The following is a 22,459-nucleotide window of genomic DNA, read 5'->3' on the forward strand; positions in this document are numbered from 1 at the left end:
CGACAGTGAATATAAAAACTTTTTGTGACCTTCTTAGTCATCTTCAACTTTCTAGCACAAGCCTGAAGGTTTTGCGGTAACTAAAACTGACTATTCTTTGGAACTCTTTGTAATTTCTCCACCTTGACTCAAGGCCCCAGTTCCAGCTGAAGAAAAACAGACCCACCACCATTTCTTTGTGAGATAATGCTTCTGTCATGAGTTATGAAGAAGATGGGAAATTGGCCTTTTGGCAGCCTCTCTGAGCAGTTTTCCCAGTCTCACCTTTTCTTCATTTTGGAGGAATGTCCAGTTCTTGGTATTGTCACCAATGTGACATATTTTCTCCTACTCAGTTGTCTTCATTGTTTGCAGTTCTATCATCATTTTGAACTCTTCTGCTGACTCATACCTTAATTGGAACAATGAACACTCTGATGCAGTGGAAGCTCTCTGCTGAACATGGCTTGTGCTGTAAGATGCAACGTGACTACAAACTTTTTAGGGGGAAAAAAAAAAACAAACTACTGAAACATCAGAATTTACTGTAATTTGGGGTTGTTAATCAGAGTTACTGAAAATAGTGTATGCTGACTCCCATTCAAGATTGGTTTGAATGTGATTGGTTCATTCTGAACACAATCACATCCCCAGGTGTGCAGTATCTCAGCTGTGTATTTTTACGTCCCCGCTCTAAGGATTTCTTTGTAGGTTAAATGGTGGACACAAAAACCTGACGTTTGAACAGGTCTGTGTAGACTTTTTATATCCACTGTGTAGGTATGCACAAACAATAAAACTTATAGAAGATGCATATAGTGAGAGATCCATGCCAATGAGCTAGCTAGCTAGCTAGTTAAGACAAACTACGACACACTACTAGTCAAAATTGTGGAGTTTCTTCAACAAATTGAGGTGTGTCCAGATTAGTCCTCATCTAAAAGTTGCACATACACTAAAGTACATTTTGTGTTCATTATGGTTTTGTCACAGAAGCAAAACTCTTTAATCTGCCATTCAGTAGACTAAAGAATGTACACTAGTCATAAATTATCACCACTTCTGATCACTGTGTCACTTTTCCCCACTAACATTGTGGTTTGATGCTTCTTTACTCCTGTTGGAAATAATTGTATTGCATGTTCAGAACAAACCCAATGACATTATGGAGATGGATATGTCATTTTGCCCCGCAGTCCAGTTTTCTTCCTTTGACAACCCCAACCCCCATTCTGCATTGCCTGCTTCAGTCTTGAGGGCTGTTCCTCCAAATTTAGCCACGTGGTTAGGTTACAGAAGATGCTGCATTCAAGTCCACCCCTTTAGATTCCTATCCTGACCACTAAATCCCAATACGACATTTTTACCAAGTTTAACTGTTTGCTGGTTGTATAAAGCAAATACATCTGCGATCACCGTTAATCTTTTTTAACGATACTTAGTTTATTATGTTGTATTTCAGAATTTAAAACGTTAGCTGGGAAATCGTAATGCTCGCTCAATCTGTATCAGAAAGTCTCGTAGTGAATGGCATTTTTCCCATAGCACATAAATGCAACATGAGCGCCAGCATTCAGACGCAGTCCGCACAGATGTTTCCAGTTTGTCCTTCCTCCTCCGTCCTCTTTGGTAAGTTTGAATGAACTTGTTTTACATTGCGCTTGCATGAAATTTACAATGACTTTTAAAAGATACGACAGAAGTTGCTGACGTTGTAAAATAGCCGGAATATCGAAATCTTTGTGTTGTCGGACGTTTCTGTCACATTCAATTACACTGGGACAGTTAGACGTTACAAATTTCTTTAGAAACTTTGTATTTAACATTTAAAAGCATTTCTCCAGCGCAGTGAATGTTTTTAATTAGACGGCACCCGAATACAAATGCTGGATTCACTTATATAACAACAGACACGCCCCCTCATTTGTACACGCTGTGAAGTTGTACATGAGCGGTAGATTTACCTCGCCATCACTGAAGTAGTTTAGTTTAACAAGAAAGAAACAATATGACAACTCTTGCTTAGGGAGCAAGAAGAAAGAATATGGTTAAAAAAAATAAAGTTCATAAAAATAAAAATTCTGACGCTCCAAAATGCACTTTGAAGGAGGTAAAAACAATTGTGTAATTCATTTTTTTACATTTTTATTTCTTCTATAAAATATTCTTCAAAAGAATTGATTTTGATTAAAAATAAAAAATAAAAATCAAGAAATGTCAGTCCAAATTTTAGGTAAAAAGAAAAAAAAAGTGCTAATAAAATGTCTAAAGGAAGAGGAAAAGCAAAAACTTACCATGAAATGTTTATGAAATTGCCAAAAATGTCAGAAAATTACCATTTTAAAAAAGCACAAAAGAAAATGTTCAAAAAGTAGCCATAAAAGATTCCAAAACGAAACAAAAAAAATAAAATAAAATGACCATAAAATGTACCCAATTGCCAAAAGTAAAAAAATATATATTTTTAAAAAGGCAGAAAAGAAAAAGTTCCAAAAGTAACCATAAAATGTCCCCCCCAAGAAAAGAAAATGAATCCCTAAAATTACCATAAAATGTACACAAGTCAGCAATGTAATTTTTACTTTAAAAAAAGGCATAAAAGAAAATATTTAAAAACTATCAAATTAAAAAAATAAATTAAAAAAAATCCTGAAAATTACCAAAAGATTTACCCAAAACTGCCACTGGGGCAGCGTGGCTCAGTAGTGTGAGTGGTCATATCACAACTCAGAGGTTGTGGGTTCGATCCCATATATGCCCGCATCAAAGTATCCTTGAGCAAGATACTGTTGCTCCTGATGCTGCATCATGAGTAGGTGAATGAGAAATCAAATGTAAATAGCTTTGAGGGCCTTGTAAGGTGGAAAAGCACTGCTTAAATGAAGTTTCATTTACCAAAAATATCAGAAAATTGCTAGGAAAAAAAAAGGCAGAAAAAAAAAATGTAACAAAAAAAACGTAAAATGTCCAAAAATAAGGAAGAGAGGCAGAAAATTACCGTATGTGCATAAAATTGCCAAAAATGTCAGAAAATGTATGAGTAACAAAGTATGAAAAATTACAAAAATTCCATCGCTCATGGCTTTGTTCTGTTTGTGTCAGGATGCCTGTGCAGGCTCTGGAGAAGACGGCAATGGAGATAAAAGGTTGCCTTTCAGACTCTCACAGGTACAGAAAATGTAGAACCAAATGGTGACGTCTTGCAAGCAGAGATGCTTAAGAGACCTCCTACTACTTCACCCCCCGTTGAATACGCTACTCAAGCCAGAAAATGGTGACGCTGAGGAGGAGGGGGTGCTACATAAAAGGAGACGTGATGTGCACGATGCTGCTACTGTTGCTCTTCTCCCTGTTGCTCTACGTGCGGCAGGTAGACCCAAATGGATTCAAATACCACAAAAGAAACTAAACTAAACATAGCTCCTATTCTCATTACAGTATTCCTAACCGAGGTTATAATGTTCCAGGTCCTTCTCTCCTCCGGGTGGGACAAGCCAGCATGGAGGCTGGGAATACTTCGTCCCACCAGCTCTAGTCGAGGAACCAGTAGAGTCCGAGTGGCCCAGGAGTCCCGGCCGGTAAGACAGGATCGTCGTCAAAGTAACGATTTTATTTGGCTGTCATTTACACAAATATCTGTCCATATGAACAGTACGCAGTCAGGCCCTCTGAGCCTCAGCTACCACCGTGTGAGCACAAGTCAAAACAGCCTCAGCCAAAGTCAAAACAGCCTCAGCCAAAGTCCAAAGCTCAGTCTAAAGCCAAAGGAAAGTCAAAGTCTCGCCAGAAGAAGACCAAAACGACCGGCGCTCCTCTGCCGACGCTGCCGCTGTTTGACTTTGCGGGCTACCTGCGAGATAAGGACAACCGCAACTTCCGGCTGCTAATAGACCAACCCAACAAGTGTCAACTGGGAGGGTCCGAACGAGGCGGAGAAAGCCGTGAGCTCTACATGCTCATCGCGGTGAAATCTGTAGCTGCAGATTTTGACAAGCGGCAGGTAAACTTTAGCATTGTTGGTTTTTTATTTTCTTCCGTCTGATCCAATGTAACAAGTTCACCTAATGAACAGAACTTAGCTTTGCTACATCTCAGTGAGCAGATGCAGCAGGCAGTTTAAACTGAAAGACCCTTTAGCCGCAGGTGCTTCTACTCAACGAGCTCGTTTACTTGTCGGTGGAGTAGAAACACCTGTGACAAGGTTTTTACTTGATGGGTAAAATTAAGCTTCATGAAATGCTTGCGATAGTTTTTTTTTTTTTTTTTTTTACTCCCCTAGGTGTGCTGTACATTTTAAGATTAACGCTAGTGCAGGGGACTGCAACCTGCAGCTTTGGAGCCACATGTGGCTCATAAGTCCCTTTCCTATATGGCTCCCTATAGATCTCAGAAAAAAAATAGTGTAAATGAATGTTTTGTCTCATTTGCTCCCAAAAACGTATAAATACGTTCTATTTTAAATGTTTTAAGTGTCCCAAAGACATATTTATATGTTTTTTTTTTTTTATGCTAGAGCATACAGAATGCTTTGGTGCAGCCTCTCAACTACAAAGAATGGGTGAAAAAAATTGTAGTAATTATAAAAACGGCAATACAAAACAATATTCTGTGGGCCTTGCAAAATCAGTCCAAATCCAATAAAACAGCCGGGAGTGAATGAGTTAAATTACTTAAAATGTCCAAAAAGGAAGAGTAAAAGCAGAAAATTACCATAAAATGTTGATTAAATTGCCAAAAAAATGTTAGAGAATGTAATAATAAAAATAAAATAAAATAAAATGTTGAAAAAGTAACCAAATGTCCAAAAACAAAAGAAAGGCACAAAAAACAACAACAACAACAACAACAACAACAACAACAACAACACCATAAAATATAAAATCTTTGGAATTGCTATAAAAAAAAAATCAGGAAATGCATTTAAAAATATAAAATATCCAAAAAAGGAGGCAGAAAATTACCATGATATGGCCATTAAATTACCCCAAAATGACAGAAATTTGACAGAAAGTCAGGAAAGTCTAAAAAAATGTAATAATAATATTAACAACAATAGAAAAAAATCCAAAAATGGAAGATGAAAGTTAGAAGAAAATGAATGTCAAAAGATTGAATGCTACATATTTTTGTATTATGGTGCAACTCTCATGAGCTCTTGTGCCCTCAGTAGCTGACACTAACACACTGTTTCGGTCATCACAATGCACAAATTTTGCGGGTCCAGACAGATATTTTTGTTATTTGACCTAAATGGTTGCTGACCTCTGCGGTAGTGCAATGGAAATTGTTTACACTTCCACTGCATCTTTAAACCAAGAGTGCCATCTAGAGGAGTAAAAAAATATCACAAGTGCTTCATGAGGTTTCATGTGTCCATCGGTAGTTTAGTTTTACCTTCTGGACCTGGATTCTCCTCCTCTGCCTCTTGGAATAGTCTCTCTAGTCCAGTGTTTCTCAATTCCGGTCCTCAGGCCCCCCTAACAAGCCTGTTTTCCATGTCTCCCAATTCCCAATGCAGCTGATTCCAATGACAGCTAATCAGCCAGGTCTGGAGAAGCCTGATAACGATCTTCACCTGCGTTGCAATTGGGAGACTTGGAAAACAGGCTGGCTAGGGGGGCCTGAGGACTGGAATTGAAAAACGCTGCTCTAGTCTAACTTCATCCAACTCATCATCACATTACCCGAGTCAATTTATCTTCCTGTCTAGATGCATGTTTCCATATGCAACAGTTTGAGCCTTCTGCTGACGCTCTCCAACCTTTACACCTTGAATAATACCTATAATTAAATAAACCTATAATTATTTTTTTTTAAAGTTTTCTCCACTTTCAATCATCTCAGGTGGTTCGTCGGACGTGGGGTAAAGAAGGCAGATCTATCCGCACCGTCTTCCTGTTGGGGGTTCCCAGAAATCGCACCGCCTTGCCTCTGTGGGACCAGCTGCTGACTTACGAGAGTCAAACCTTTGAGGACATTCTGTTGTGGGACTTTGAGGACACCTTCTTCAACTTGACGCTAAAGGAAACGCACTTTCTAGAATGGGTCAACCACACGTGTCCTCACGTCAAGTCAGTGTTCGAGCCACGCTCCTGAAACTTCATTTCTCGCCAATATTTTTTCGTCATTTTGTTTCTTATCATTGTCATTTAGGTTCATCTTCAAGGGAGATGCTGATGTTTATGTGAATGTAGAGAACATACTGGAGATGCTTCAAGGTGAAAAGTCAGATGAGGATCTCTTTATTGGGGATATAATCGTCAACGCCAAACCCATTCGGCGCCGCACTTCCAAGTATTATGTGCCAGAGTTTGTGTACGGGAGTGCTTTGTACCCATCTTATGCTGGCGGAGGTGGCTTCGTCATGTCTGGGTACACAGCACGGAGACTCAGCGCCTCCTGTCAACAAGTAATTAAAACTAACTACAAAGTCAAATCGTATTTTTTTCATTTCTTTCACATTCCTACTTTCAAATTTCAGGTGGAGCTGTTCCCCATCGACGACGTGTTTCTGGGAATGTGCCTCCAGCTGATCGGCATCAAACCATTGCGCCACCAAGGTTTTCGCACCTTCGGGATTCCCCGACCATCAGCGGCGCCTCATTTCCAGACGTTCGATCCGTGTTTTTACCGGGACCTGATGGTGGTTCACAGCCTCAGTGTGCCCCAGATATGGCTCATGTGGAACTTGCTGCATGACCCCAAACTGAAGTGTCACAACAGGACCAAGCCGACATCCGGATCCTTCAGGTGGAATACGGGAGACTCGAGAGGGGAGGAGGAGGCTGACTATGATGACAAGGGAGTGTTTGTCACGCGTGATTGACTTCCTGTGTGGAAGATGTACAATACAATAAGACATGCGTTGTGGCCATCTTGAAAGACCCGAGATGCAAAGCACAAACGAGTCACATGACACTCTAGCCAAGTTGACAAGACTGGAAAAATGAACTGAAAACAGACAAACATGCGTCAGCTCCCCCCCCCCTTCTTTCCTGTTAAGGAGGCAGAAATGAAAGATTTGAACTTTTCGGGTACAATGTGATCCAATTGTTCACTTTTTTTTTTTGTGTGTGTGTGTGTGTAAAACAACTTTTAATGTCTTACAAATGTGTGGCATGGCCACTCAGATAATTACGGAAGACGATTACGGCCAGTGAAGAGAGGGAAAAAAAAAAAGTTTGTCAGGATTCTCACTTTAAAGTGAGAATAATTAACCTTGCTCTCGCAAGGTGAATTCTCGCGATATTTGTGAGTTCACAAATTCCGGAGAATACATCTTGTACCGCTCTCGCAGCTAACCGCCGTTCCCGAACCACTGGTGGTTCGGACCAATCACAGAGCGGCATTGTGTTTGGGGGGGCGGGATATGCAACTGTGACGAAACCAGGAAGCCAGCGCCGACGCAGGGGCTAAAAACAAACCCAACATGGACGAATGGACGCTGCAATTACCTGTAATTCTGTTCTCGGAGGTTTACTCACCGTTTCCTTGTTGAATGTTGAACGAGAGGCGCTTCGTGTATATATAGCTGGTAAGATTTTCGTGCTTTGACAAGAACAAAGACGAAATTTTCACCAGTGGCCGTGATTGGTTAAAACAAACGTGTAGAAGTCGCATCGTCCAATCAACTCGAATTATAGTACAGAATGTCCCGCCTTTCTTCGACGAAATTATTGTGGAGAGGTACGGCTATTGCCAGGTTAGAGTATAATAGTAGCACTATTGAGAGTGAGAATTCTCACTTTAAAGTGAGAATCCTGCCAAACCTTTTCCCCCCCTCTGGCTCCTAATGCTCTTCCGTAGATAATGAATGGACATTGGAGCGGACTTTTTGTTGAGAATTTGATCCATTGTTAGGATCTGATTGTTGATTGAATATTTACTTCTTTCTGGGGTGGGCCTAACAAAAAATAATTGAGAAGCACTGCTGTAGACACAAGTTACATTTTATCATGTAAACTGCAGAATTTGGTTTATGTGATCCAGATGTTCTTGAGAGAAAAAAAAACAAAAACAAAACATTAATTTCGTATGTTCTGCTGGTTTGGTCATTTTTGTTTTTTAGTCACCAACTATGAATTAATGTTGTGTGATCAGCTTGACAGCATATTTGATTGTTTACCTTGTGCCCTTTTTTTGTGAATTTGCATCATGCAAAGAAAAAGCCTTCCAAATGTTTGTCACATCAAGATTGTTTATTTTTTGTCAATATCCTGATCTCACACTGAAAATAATCGTGGATGTTAATGAACTGATCGTTTGCGCTCATAACTGTGCAAACAGTATTCTCATTGTGTTCAATATGGTTGCAGTTTTAATTCAACAAGCACAAATGATGCAAAGCTTTCAGTCACCATCGCCTTTGCAATGCGTGATATTATTGCGTTTTTCAGTCAACATGCTGAGTAGCCACTCATTAGTTCTTTCACAATCAAAGACATAGCATTCAAAAAATAGATCATCACATTATTTTTAATCATTTTAGCACGTTTGAATTAAGTACAACTGCCCCATTTTAAGGAATGGATTTAATGCTAATGAAGTCCACAATGTATGGACAAAAATCTTTTCAGGGCTGCGATGGGAACAGACCAGACAATACAAAGCATTAACATGAGAGTAATATTACTAGGAAAACAAGGCTGTGCATTATAAATTAAAACTTTATAATACTCACTGATCTGCCCATGGGGAAAAAAAAAAAAAAAAAGTACGAATGGATAGCTTGTCTCGCAAACTAATTTTCTGGTTCTGATATGTCCACATGAGTTGAGGTGCTCGGGGACATGAAGCTGGCCTGAGCTCACCAAGACTATTTACATTATTTCTCCTTTTAGTTGAATCTATACACTGTATACATCCAAGACAAGCTTTAATGACTGTTGGTTTGTTGGCGTAAATATGACCACCACTCAAAAGAGGTCAAAAGTTAACGTATAAAACATCAAGGTGTCATAGAAAATGCAGTAAAATCCGAACAGGCAAAAATTTAAATTAACAGAACACATCAACAGCAGCATGTAAGCTGCTGTTATGAGAGGCAATATAAACACTCACTCATAAAATGGACGCATTTCACTTCATTATCAATTTACATTCTATGTACAAGATATTTCTTATTTTACATAGGTTTTAACGACTCGTCAAAAACAGGCTCAGTGGGAGATGAGGCACAATGTTCAGCAGTTTTTTTTTTTCCTTTTATGCTGCCAAATAAGCAATTGAATACAAATCTTAAGACATCCAACCCAAGAAGTGGATATATTAGAACAGGAAAGAATATCACGAAGCAGATAATGATCTTCTGCAAAATCTCGCAACAAACAAAACTCGCAGCTCAAATGTGAAGGATTCAGTTTCCATGCCAGAAAAGAAATGAGCGACCATTTACAATTACGTAGCTCAATCATCTCCCCCACAGCAGCAGTCGACACAGAAATGATGCAGAGGTTTCTAAGGTTACACCGACAAATAACACATCATTGAAATGATGAAATGTGACATTTGGGGAAGAAGAAGAAGAAAAAAACCAAACACTTGTTTTTGTAACATGCAATCAATTCCTGTTGACTATTAGGCTCATTTTTCGAAGCAGCTAACGTCACAACATGGACATGACGGGTCGTCCATCCCGTTGAATTGGCTATAACACACAAGAACTGTTTGGAATTCAAATTAAATTTCACAATTTTGGTCATACCAACAAACAGAAAATGACAAAAAAATAAGGAATACGAAGGCAGACATAGAAAAATTACAATGCTAGAATTATATAGTAGAACGACATGAATTTCAGCCATATACTCAGAACAATGAAGTGCAAATTTATTATAATAATTAAGTCCTGAATGAAATACAACTAAAAGATTACCAAAATTATGTCCAAAGTGTTATTTTATGAGAATTAAGACCAAATATGACAGGACAAATGTCCACAATTCAGAAACACATTTACATTTAAAAAAAATTACTAATAATAAAAGAGTACTTTTGAACAATAAAAGCCTAATCTTATGCTGTTACGCTAAAAACAAATAAAATGAAATTCTTATGGCATGTCAAGACCATCAGCAATTTCAACTCATTCTCAACAACTGTAACCTCACCCATGACTGACAGGGGCCCTACAAAATTCAAATTTCAATTGACAGTATAGAAATAGTATTTTTGTTTATCTCTGGGGGCTATTTAGGAAGACAGTGGTCTCAGAGCTAATTGAACGTGTCTGCTGAAATTTTTATATCCACTTTGTTCTCGTGACAGAATTTATTCCGATATCACCACATTCCCATTCATCACATCACATTCTTGTGTTCAAGAATTATTCTCACATTTCCACTATTTTTATTTTGACTCTTTGTAATCACAGTCGACAGTTCAACTAGTTAGGGGAGGATTTTCTACCATAGCACCCTTGATGCAGGAATGCATGGAAAACAATTGATGAAACTCATCAATATCCGTGATATCCAGGATGAAGCATATGTATTACAGACTAGTATTACGCTCTTTGCCCCAACTTGTCGAATATTGAGTAATTTTCCAATGCCGTAGTTGTCCTAATATTGAGGATAATAGAAAGCCGTTAAAAAAAAAAAAAGTTTGATTCTGATTTTTTTTTATGTTCTTTTATAATCAGCAGGTAAATGCGTCAGTTTCACCTTGTGGACTCACCAACTGCTGATCTCATATCTAAAATAGGGCATCGGTGCCATCTACTGGTGGTTATGCATCACTAAAGTTGTTTCCAAGTTTGAATAGCATCAGATTCCCCCATCCATCCCTGCTGAAAAGCGTAATTTGACAAATATACTTGTCAATGGAAGGGAATGTGAACTTTTTAAGAGGCCAAAAGTGACACAATCGAGTGGAAATAAACATTTAGCAGTTAGATAGTTGCTCGAGTAGTGCGTTAAATTCTTACTAATGAAACCAATGCGTGTACTTGCACATGGATGGACCTTTAAACTAAAAAAAAATAAATAAATAAAAAATTAAAAAAAAAAACTCAAAAAGCTTGGTGTTGGAATGAACCTCATAATAACGATCAACCTCTTGCCTGACAAAATGACATAGGTTGAAAGGTGAAAGGTTACAGTGACGTAGACCAGAGGGAAATGACCCTGAAATGTCTTTGGCATTTGCATTTGGCAGCTAATTGAACAAGAGGACGCAGACGTCACCCACAGCAAAAATACGGGAGGGCGAAGTAATAGAAGATGTGTTGACACACATACAACTATTCTCTAAGCTGGGCCACTTAATAAGAAAACAAAATCCTTGATCTTCCTAATGTAATCAAATAGAAAAGTGTATTTGTGTGCAAGTGGTACCATAAAAATAACAACATAGAAATAGTGCCTATGTGATGAGTGAGGCAGGACACGGAGGGAAAAACAAAAAGCTCTGTTCACTGCTTGGAACATGCGAGACTAAAAATAAAGAAAAGAGGTTGCCAAATTTGTGCTTGTACTCTTCTCCAAACTCGTCTGTCAAGTTCATGCAGCGTTTGTGTGCGTGTGTACAAGTCGAGAGGAAAAAAGCGACCTCTGTTTTGGACAAACTAGGCAAGTAAACGGACATTTTGTGTGCTTGGTTGCTTTGATAGGAGATGATTCAACTGGCCGACTCATGCAGGTGATCATTTATGGGCGTATGGATTCTTTGAGGGTCACAATGTGTGAACACTTCTGCTTTAAGAGGCCTGGCCACTGAATGTTTGGAATAATATTTTGGTCCTCTGCAGCATCTGTTGGCATCTTCTGATTCTTGATTGGAGGAAGACAGGCGGTAGCTGCCGGCTGGCAGTGCGGTTGGTTGATGATGATGATGATGATGATGATTTGCAAATCTCGCTTGTGTTTAATTTCGACCAGAGCAGTTTTTCTTAGTGGTAGCTTTCACAAGTCCACGGCGGCTGGACGGCTTCACACCAACCAACCGGAAGCTGCATTTCACTTTCTGGACGTACTTTCTTCCAGTTCCACCCGAATGCACATTTCATCATCACGTGTCGTAAGTGATGTTTCCTCTATCAGTATCGATTTTCCAACACGGACCATGTCACCAAGTCTTGAGTGCAATTCTTCCAAGCCAGTCTGAAAACAAATGCAATTGGGATGCAAGAATGGTGGTGTTGTGGTGGTTGCTCACTCTATTTCAACTCCGAACAGGCCAGAATGAGATGCTTGGATTATTTGTTCAGTGGGAGCTGCTGCAACCGGCCTCAGGGTGGTCTTGACTGGTGATCCGTGGAGCACCATAGAGAGTCACCGATGCTATGTGGTTATTCTGCATCACCTACAGAAAAACGACAACAGCATGACGTGAAAAACAAACGGGACTAAATTTATTTTTACTTTTGTTTATATGTATACTTTTTTGCTATTTTTTTCACCATTTTATTTTATTTACTTTTTTAAATATTTTACTTTTTTCATCTTTTTTCCCCCTTCTTTTTAAACATATATATATATATATTTTTTTATTTTTTTTTACTTTTTAAAAATGTGTTTATTTATTTTTACTTTGATTTTTACTTACTTTTAAACTTAATATTGAAAACAAACAGGACTAAACTTACTTTTACTTTTTTTTTTAAAAACTTTTTTTTTTTACTGTTTTACTTTTTTCTTTACTATTTTACTTTTTTTTTTTTTACCTTCTTTTAATTTTTAATTTTATTATTGCCTCTTTTTAAACTTAATTTGTATATTTTATTTATATATTTGTTTTACTTAAAAAAAACCAAACTTATTTATTTATTTTTTTTTACTTATTTTTAAACTTATTATTGAAAACAAACTATGCTATGTTAGTCTATTGGCCCCTTTCACACTTTCTTGAAAAGCTTCCATTTTCTTGCCTTTATTCCGTGCAGCTAACACATTTCACATTGCCTTCTTGGCAGTTTGGTGCATCAGAGGCATAATGGTAGAGCCAACATTTTATTGCCTGTGCAAGTTGAACTAAATCTTAAAACAGTTGCTGCTGATTCAGACATTCAGATACTATCTGAATAAAAAAAAAGTTACGCCACTGTAATAACATGCAGAGTTTCAACAGTTAATTCAGTGATTTTTCACACCAAACCAGGTTATTTTAGTTAACTAAACTAACAAAAAACTAAAATTAAAAAAAACAAATTCATTAAGGAAATAAAATAAAAACGAAAACTAACCAAAACTAACTGCAATTATAGCAAAATGTCCTTCATTTTAGTCTTTAGTAATTAATTTAATGCATGAGCCTTTGGGGATACATTTTTAATATGATTTTAAGTAGATTTATTTTTATATTAACTGGAATAAGGACATCTGAAAGTGTGTCACACAGAAGTGACACCATCTAGCAGCAGCCAATAGAAAAGCACCTTCAGATGACGTCGTTTCCATGGTGTTTTTTTTTTTTTTTATATTGCGCACAAGTACTACACATTAAAAAAACAAAAAAAAAAAACTAATACCAAAACTAAAACTAAGCATTTGTTAAATAACTAAAACTAATAAAAAACTATTAGTACCACCATGAAAACTAAATGAAAACTTAAAAAAAAAAAGAAAAAAAAAGAAAAAAAAACTCAAAACAAAATAAGAACTAACTAAAATGAAAAATTCTAAAACTATGATATCCCTGTTTCACACTATATTTCATTTCAGGTAGTCATCTAAGGAGCCAAAAGTGACCCTAATCCAGAGCGAGGTGTGCATCAAAATAATGCGGCCAAAGTGATGGACCAATCATATGGCTCGTCCCGAGGCAGAAAATTGCTGAGTAACTTTGACACGATCTTCCTCTCTTGCCTATGTCAAAACTCAACTTCAGTCAAACTAAATCATGAAACTGAATACTGTGGCACTTCATTTAGAATTCATAGTTGTTTTCCATAACACAAACTATGCCTCCCGGCCACGTTCTATACATTCACTCATACTCAAAGTACATCCAAAGTATTCTGACCTCAAAGATCATCCTCTGAAGTCCAAAGCAGAATGTGGAGCCAAAGGGGTTGGTATTGTTGGCAGATGATGACCTGTTAAACCAGATTTGTATTTGTTACAACGACGTTACAATAATGATGCACTGGCAGCAAATATTTGTATTAAATATTGTAGAGAAATATCAATTATAATGTGTCTGGGGCACAAACAAAAGTGGAGTAAGACAGTAAAAGCTTTGTTACCGATGAAGCACAACAGGTTTTTCCATTGGGTGGCCCAGCAGTTCCTGAATCTGATCCCACTGGCGATGAGAAATAAGGTGATGAAAACATGTGTTATGTTTACAAGCCCAAATGCTAGTAGAAAGAGGAAATAACAAAGCTATGATGTCACAGTAAAACCACCTAAAAACCACTAAAACCAGTAAAGGATCGACTTTTTGACTATTGCATACATTTCAGCTATAAATGTACTTTGTTATAGAGCTACAATCAACAGAACAAATAACACACATTGATATAGGATGAATGCACATGATGTGATTTCACCACTGATCCCACAAATAAAACTTAAGAGCATCTCCTTTCAAACAGTCCAGTAATTGACTGACCTTGCTGTAAGTGGTCAATATGCAGTCATCTGTCTGAGAGTCGGCGCCTCCTGAGACACAAAAGCAATAAAGATGGTAATAAAATGAAAAAATATGACCTATGGTGATGTTAGAGCATCTAGTGACTAACCTTTTTTAATGGCAAGTGAAATCTTAAAGTCACACCGATGATATCTACAGTGCAAAAGGAGAGAATAGAATGGCAGTATACAAAAAAAAAAAAAAAAACGTTTGCAACAAATATCATCTAAACAAATCCCCCCCCCCAAAAAAATCAAGATATTTACATATTGAAGTTGTAATGTCCTGGAAAGTTGGTATGGAGGACAAACTTCTTAACCAGATGAGTTGTTGAATCAAAAAGGACATCCTGCACACAAAAAAAAGGAAACCTGGCTAAATTCAAATTGTAATTGGGCCCAGACATGGCTTGATTCTTTCAAAAAGCTACTCATTATACACTGAACAAAAATATAAACGAAACCCTTTCACTTTTGCTCCCATTTTTCATGAGCTGGATCAAAGATCGAAAACTTTTTCTACATACACAAAAGGCTGTTTCCCTCAAATATTGTTCACAAATCTCTGCCAGTGAGCATTTCTCCTTTGTCGAGATAATCCATCCCACCTCACAGGTGTGGCATATCAAGATGCTGATTAGAAAAGCAGTATCTGGTGAGTGACCACCATTTGCCTCAGTCTAACATGTCTTTTGCATAGATTTGATCAGGTTGTTGTAATCTGTGAAGAGAACTTACATGCCAGACGACGTCAATTGTGAGCATTCTCCCACTCAAGTCGGTTACGATGACGAACTGGAATCCCGTGTTATACCATTTTGCTCAATATTTTGGGACGGTTTAGTCTGTTACTTTGATCATTGTCCTTCTGTGTTCATCATTATTTACAAGTGTTCATTTTCTATTTTTGTACCTGATTTTATTGTGAAGTGTTTCAATTGTGTGTGATTTTTATTTTTTATTGTAAAGTGGATTGGGACTGTGTTCCATGTAGTGTTAATTTTAGCCACCATTTTTAAATTTAGTCTCAGTTTTAGTCCGGTTTCAATCACGGTTGTTAGTTTTTATCATAGCTAGTCAACTACATCCGGTTTTTATTTTGTCCATTTTTAGTAGACAATAAATCTAGCATTACAGTCTTTATTTTACTACAATGATTTTATTCATTTCGTTTTAGTCAAGAAAAACTGTCAACGTTTTAGTTAGGACAATCACAGTATTTTTTTGGCAGCAATTATGTTTAACATTTTGGATCTAAAACTACAATTTGCTCTCATCTTTTTGACTTCACACAATTACATGTACAGTGTATCAACATGTGGCTACTATGGCTCCATGCTATGAGCTAGTAAATCAGACAGCATTAGTTAGCGGTCGGATTAACATTACTGTTGGAACATAAAAGTCATTGGATTAATGTTACCTCAATTTACTTTTTTTTTTTTTAACCTTTCACTGTGAATCCACCTCCTGTTTGTCCCACGTTTGCGTATGTCGCACTCATTAGCAGCAGATGTGAAAGGGGGTGTGTCAACTGTGTCACATGACAGTGTCACAGTGACAGATTAGCAGAGACAAGATTTTACACAATCATATAACTTTCATTTCATTTTTGTTCATGAACAACAGTTTTTTATTAAGGTAAGTTCATTTTTGTCTCGTCTAGTCTAGTCCAGTCCAGTCCAGTCCAGTCTAGTCTAGTTTTTGTCCGGTGAAAAATGTGCGTTGACGAAATTATTTTTGTTTAGTTTGCGTTGATGAAACACTAGTCCCATGGTGATTTTGCACTTTAAAGAAACTGATTGATTGATTATATACTTAAAAAAAAATACGAAAAAAAAATCAGCATCCTACTTAAAGGGATACTTCACTTATTTAGCCCATTCACCTGTTTTCTAGGTTTGGTCATGTGACATTCACAAGCTGACCTGTGATTGGATACCTGAGCCCTTGTGTCAGTCGACAGCAAGTTGCAAAATGTGTTTTTAAAGGTATTAATTGTACGTGAAAAAAAATTAAAGTATCAAATTTGTTATAGACAAAATATTAATGTAAAATAAGTAAAGTACGCCTTTAAATATTAAAATACTGTCAAAATATGGACACAAAAACAATGACAACTTTGTAAATCACAGGTAAGCCCTTACGTACCACTCCAAGGGTGAAGTAGTTAAAGAAGTAGTCATTACATTTGGAAGGAACTTGTTTGTGAGGTGATGGAGAGTGGATCTTCATCTGAAAGAAACCAGAACACGCGTACAGAACTACTCGCACATGCAGAGCATCATCACTTCAATTAAAAGTGTTTTCTTTCAACATGAAGCAACGCATAATTAGGAGGACTTTTGATCACCTTGTCCTCAGACTTGTAAAATACTTTATGCGGCGATCCGAGAGCACTCAGCACCTCCTGGCAAGAGTCTCCAAAGTAGATGTTTCTTTCTAAGGACTTGACTTTAGCATCGCCCATCACGACAGGACCACAACCTGCACGCTCATTTCAAACAAAATTACAATATCAATTTGCTACTCAAGTTTTTTATGGCGCCCAATAAAATGATCAATTTTATTCAATTAACATCTGAATGGATGGGGGGAAAAAACACTGATTAATTATTGAAAACCCATTTTCAAAGAATTAAAGAACAGACAGAAAAACTCTTGTTACCCGCAGTAACTAGGCGGAACTTAAGCCCCACTGGTCCTGTACCCTCTCTCAGGACATCCACACACTCTGCATAGATGTTACCAAGGAAACAGGCCAATGGCATCGCTGGCGCTCTGAGTACAAAACACAAAAGTCAGTTGCAATGTTTTCCCACATTAAAATCAAGTTTGCCAATAAATGGACTGAAGCACGTCAAACTACTTTGTTTCTTGCAGGTTGTTGCCAGTGTAGATGTGCATCCTCTTGACCATGGCCCCATGTGGAATCTGATAAAAAAGATGGCAAAGTTAGGCTGCCAAGGCAAAACAACTGGGAGTGTGTATGGAAACACACAAAGATATTTCCATCGTGAATACATAATACTAGGGGTGTGAATTGCCTCGTACCTGACGATTCGATTCGTATCACGATTCACAGGTCACGATTCGATTCGATACCGATTAATCCCGATACGAATTTATAAGTCGATTGTTGCGATTTTTTTTCATTCAAATTTAGAAAATACTAATCAGTAAGCTTGTAGAGTGTAAGATTTATATGAAAATGTATTATTTATTTATCTGAAATTTCAGTCTTATAGAGGTTGTAATCTGTTTCATGTTTAAACAGCATTAAAATAAAATATTAAGGCTTAATGTTCCGTTCATATAACATTCTTCCATGCTTAAGGTGTGAATCCTAAAAAAAAAAAAAAAAAAAAAAAAAAAAAAAAAAAAAAAATCGATTTTGCCTATTATTGAATCGATTCGAGAATCGCGCGATGTAGTATCGCGATATATCGCCGAATCGATTTTTTTTAACACCCCTACATAATACTATACCAAACTTGATCGCATTTATAATGCAACTTGGTTTTCTAATAGGTGGGAATGTTTCATCTGGAAAGATCTAACCAACTTTCACACAAAGTCAAAAGTGGTTACTGTGAGCCATCTCATGCTAAATTAGCGCTGCCTTTCTAAATCTTGATGACATATTTGATTAGAAACATAAGCACAGGATGGAGCACAATTTGGAGAGAAAGTAAACAATTTCAGTCCCGATTCATAAATGTCCTTGCAACTGATGAAACCGATGTTGTGTCTGCAACCAATTTAGATACAGCTGCTAACACACAGATGTGCTGGCAAAGCGAGTTCTAGCAAAATGGCGGAACTCAAAAAGATCTCATAAAATCTGACTATAAAAGGTGTGAGCTCAGCTCTGGTATGAGACACTTTAAATTAGGCACAATTAAAAAAAATGCATTGTTAAGTGCAATTTCTATTGTATTTTAAAATGTTATAATTGATTTATTTCTTAGCTTAAATTATAACACATCATTCATTTGTCATACCAACCTCTAACCATTTTTGATATGTAAAACAGATGTACAACACAATGTATTTGTTTAATGACAAGGTTGCACTTATTCTGACAACTGAGAAGCCGTTATACAGTTTTTAAAATGGCCGTCACACCTACTACAACATTCTCACTTCGTATTTTGGAGCCTCATTCCAAGAGTCAAGTTGGAAGGAGAATGACAGTCCTCGAAAGTTGAGATGGAATAACTGCTCAGCTGCATTGTAAACTGGGCACAAATTGGAAACGGGAGTCAGCAAATAAAAGAAAATAAAAAATCATTACGATATTTCTATATCCTGTATTTTCCCCATTGTGTCTAAATGAGAAATGTTTTCAAAGAAAAGTGTACCTCCAGGGTGGGTCGCTCCAAACGACTGGTCTATTTGTTCTATAGTGGGGGCAATGGCTTGAGAATTGAAATGGACTCCACTGGAAAGATGCATACAGAGTGCAGAGACAGACAGACACGTATAGCAGATGGTTGTTAACATCACATCAGAAGCTAATGCAACATATTCATTTCACTGAATATATACAAAGTGTTTTAAGAACACATTAAAGATGAGCTGACTCCATTACGGGTCGAATCATTGTAGCGGTGTGTTTTATGGCTAACAGTTGAATGTCATCTCCACTGCTACGTAAAATGAACAATGAATCGTCCAAACAAGTAATGTTAATGGGCAACAATAGTAAGCCTAGAATCTGTGAGGATCTGGTTTGGCGAAAGGAAGATGGTTGTTTTAAAACCTGCTATGGAACAAACATGGCCAAACAAAAATATGGGAGAGACAATTTTACTTAAGCACTATCATGGTGCCCTTTTTGTCACATGCAAAATTATAAAAAAAAAAAAAAAAAAAAACACACAAAAAAAATAAATAAATAAAAAACTAATTTTATTTTTCTGTCTCTGCCCAACCCAAAATTTCATATTATGCAACTCTCATACTCTGAAATCCTAGCCATCAGTTGTCAATGGGGTCCATATTGTCCACACTTTAAGTATTTTAGTGGACATGTATGCATTTAAAAAGGTAATATTGAGTGTAAAATAGAATTTCATCTACAGTGATAATGTTTCGATTGAGAGCAAAAAAATTTATTTCCACTCACCAGTATTTCAATTTCACTTTGCTTAGGTCATACACTTCAATCACCTGTCAAAAAACAGACCAATCAATACTCAGCATATAACAAGTATACAATACTTCCTTTACTTAACAAAGGGGAGTTCATGATAAAAATAAATAAATAAAAATAAATAAAATAAAAATAAAAGTAACTTGCAGTTGGATTATGAGACTAAAGTTGCAACAAATATGCTAAGTTATCTTGTCTATCCATAAAAATCAGTACATTGCTGTGATTTCAATTCTTTACAAACAAATTTGTGGAGGTGGCAGTACAAAATATGCAACGAGCTCACCTTGAGTCTCTGATTTGTGGCATCAAACAGCAGTTTAATACCATCCTGAGTCAAGTTCAGTATGAGGTCATGGCTGAGTGGCGTCTGTTGAAAAGATAAACAAGGCCATTAATTAACATTAAGATGGGTGGACTGTGGATATGCCCTCATGCGTATGATGCAGAAGGCCATTATTGGAATCTGGCAGACGGGAACGTTTACGTACACCACAAATCATTTTTCAACAGAAAACAATCACTCCAAAATGTTGATGTGTTTTTCCCTTGAATTATTCTTAATAGGTATTGGCGTCCAGAAAAAAAGAAAAGTGGTATCGAGCATCCTTATTAAACATTGTTGCTGTAAATGAATGAAGCACAGACATTGTGGCCATCTCACCTGTTCACTGTAAAGCACCTGGACATTTTTGATGATGCGGCAGTGTTTCTGGAGAATAGAGATGGCCTGGGCCAATGGCATGCCTGGACAAAACAAAAATAATGCACCGCAAGTTTGACTCTCACTTCCTGTAAAAAGCATCATTCAGTATACAGCAATACACAGAACATGCAATTTCCACCCATGCTGCAAGCTATTCATTTGCTTTCGTGGTAATAACTCCAAAATGTAAAAAGGCATAAAATTAAAACGGAAACAATGAGCCGCCTTTCTTAGGATTAAAACCAAACGTCTTTTATCATTTTCTCTCAAATAAGCCAATTTTGTCATTACAATACCTACCTAAGGCAAATTCCCATTGCTCATTTCCAAGTGATCGCTCAGGCACCACTTCCAGATCCAGCATTGGCAAGTAGTAGGGGGTGGCTCACCTTAAAACACAATTGGGACCCTCTGAGGGACCCTCTCTCTGTCTCTGCCTCGACCCTCAACTCTGCAATTGGCTAATTTAATTCATAACTCCCAACACAAATACGCCATCTAACGCACACGTGGGCACCAGCGTGTAACCTTCCAGTAATAAGAGCCCACTTTATTGTAGGACATATGGAACTAACATTAAAATGACGCGACAAAGTTGGATTCAAATATATAGAATAAGAACAGCAAGTAACAATTATAATAATAATAATAATAGGCTGCCAACTTAGCTGCTCTTGACTTTTGCAAACAAATTACGCAATCTGACGGGAACAAGGTCAACTGACAGTCGAAATATTGCTTAAATAAGTCTATGCTAAGGCGATCGTTCACTATCGGCGAGTTACGAAAGCACCGAGCAGGACAACAACACTGTGTTGCGCTATTCGCTAACATTAGCCAATGGAGCTAGCTGCAATTATTGCGTTGGGAATTAAATACAAATAGGAACAAATAACGTATATAAAGGAAATGCCCTGAATTCAATTAATAGGAGATAAACAATGCAGTCACACGGTCATGGCATAAATACACAAAGCGCGTTCAGTGGCTTCTGCCTTCCTTTCTTTCTCCCTTCAGAGGGTTCCAGTTTGGGAGCTCCGTGCTAGCTCTTGTGCCGCGGGGAAGCCAATTCAAATTCTTCACGTCCCCCGTTAGTCATGTGTTGAATTGAACCATCCGCCGAGTTCTTTCCTCGGGCTTAATAAATCGTATCCTACCACGACAACTTCGGAAATCAACAAGAAGCTGCAGGATCAGCTGATTGTTCAACTTCCTTGGTTCGGCGCATGTTCTTGGCTGACGTAATGACGTCACACCAAACCGAGCGGCAACGAACCTTACCATGGAGAAACTGTAAACTTTGTCACTTATTTTTCATGACTTTGTACTACATATTTTTTCCTGTTTTTTTTTATATTGTTTATTTTATTTTGTTTAGCTTTTATAGTATTTTCTTTTAACCTCAATGGCGTGTTCTGTGTTCGAGTTGTTTGTTTATTTAAAATTTTCACATATTTTTTTTGCCTGTTTATTGTTCGAATAAAGTTTTTTTTTTTTTTTTTTTTAATTACCATGGTGAAAAGAAACTCCTTCATAAAGGAAACTGTTTGCTGCTACTTTGACTTGCATCATTATTATTTTGAGTCAATTAAGTAACCACATCACTCTTTATATTCTGTATATTCATATGCAAAAGTGCTCATACCGTGCTAAAGTAGACCTACTAGTGTTAAAAAAAAAAAGTGTTAAATAAAAAAGCACACGTGAAATTCTAAGGACTGTTGGCACTTTACGGTTTCAACTCATGTAGCCTACTTAAATTAAATGTAAAACAAACAAACAAACAAAACAAACAAAAATACTCTTAAATATACATATCTGTGGGGGTAGTTGTGTAGGATATCATTCTTGAACTGGCAGTCTACCCTTTTCAGCCTGAGGATAATGCTTGGAGGTTCTGCCTCTTCAGTCTCAAAATAAGCATTTCTTGATAAAGTCAAGAGAACCACATCATCCTCTGCAAAAAGAGGACGCGCTCGCTGTTCAGTGACCCGGCTGCAGTGAAGAAATCTGAAAATATTAAAATAAATGCTATGAACAGAA

General features: G+C 37.3%; 2 protein-coding genes across 2 annotated transcripts; one reads left to right on the plus strand and one right to left on the minus strand.

Moving 5' to 3' along the window:
• Positions 1 to 1,554: 1,554 nt before the first annotated feature.
• Positions 1,555 to 8,213, plus strand: b3gnt9 (UDP-GlcNAc:betaGal beta-1,3-N-acetylglucosaminyltransferase 9). The gene is made up of 7 exons (XM_077516431.1): positions 1,555 to 1,608; positions 3,082 to 3,349; positions 3,447 to 3,557; positions 3,632 to 3,979; positions 5,824 to 6,050; positions 6,133 to 6,388; positions 6,461 to 8,213. The coding sequence occupies exons 2-7, from the start codon at positions 3,251 to 3,253 to the stop codon at positions 6,803 to 6,805; spliced, it is 1,386 nt and encodes a 461-aa protein (XP_077372557.1). The 5' UTR covers positions 1,555 to 1,608; positions 3,082 to 3,250; the 3' UTR covers positions 6,806 to 8,213.
• A 223-nt stretch (positions 8,214 to 8,436) lies between these two features.
• On the minus strand, positions 8,437 to 21,639 carry phaf1 (phagosome assembly factor 1). Its single transcript, XM_077516432.1, has 16 exons — positions 20,717 to 21,639; positions 20,375 to 20,457; positions 19,997 to 20,080; positions 19,684 to 19,727; positions 18,917 to 18,996; positions 18,699 to 18,793; positions 17,422 to 17,486; positions 17,221 to 17,333; positions 16,906 to 17,039; positions 16,704 to 16,787; positions 14,820 to 14,902; positions 14,663 to 14,706; positions 14,533 to 14,582; positions 14,165 to 14,223; positions 13,942 to 14,014; positions 8,437 to 12,282 (listed from the first exon to the last, which is right to left on the minus strand). The coding sequence occupies exons 1-16, from the start codon at positions 20,778 to 20,780 to the stop codon at positions 12,184 to 12,186; spliced, it is 1,254 nt and encodes a 417-aa protein (XP_077372558.1). The 5' UTR covers positions 20,781 to 21,639; the 3' UTR covers positions 8,437 to 12,183.
• Positions 21,640 to 22,459: the final 820 nt, after the last annotated feature.

The sequence above is a fragment of the Festucalex cinctus genome, chromosome 3, assembly GCF_051991245.1.
Source record: "Festucalex cinctus isolate MCC-2025b chromosome 3, RoL_Fcin_1.0, whole genome shotgun sequence".
Classification (NCBI taxonomy): domain Eukaryota; kingdom Metazoa; phylum Chordata; class Actinopteri; order Syngnathiformes; family Syngnathidae; genus Festucalex; species Festucalex cinctus.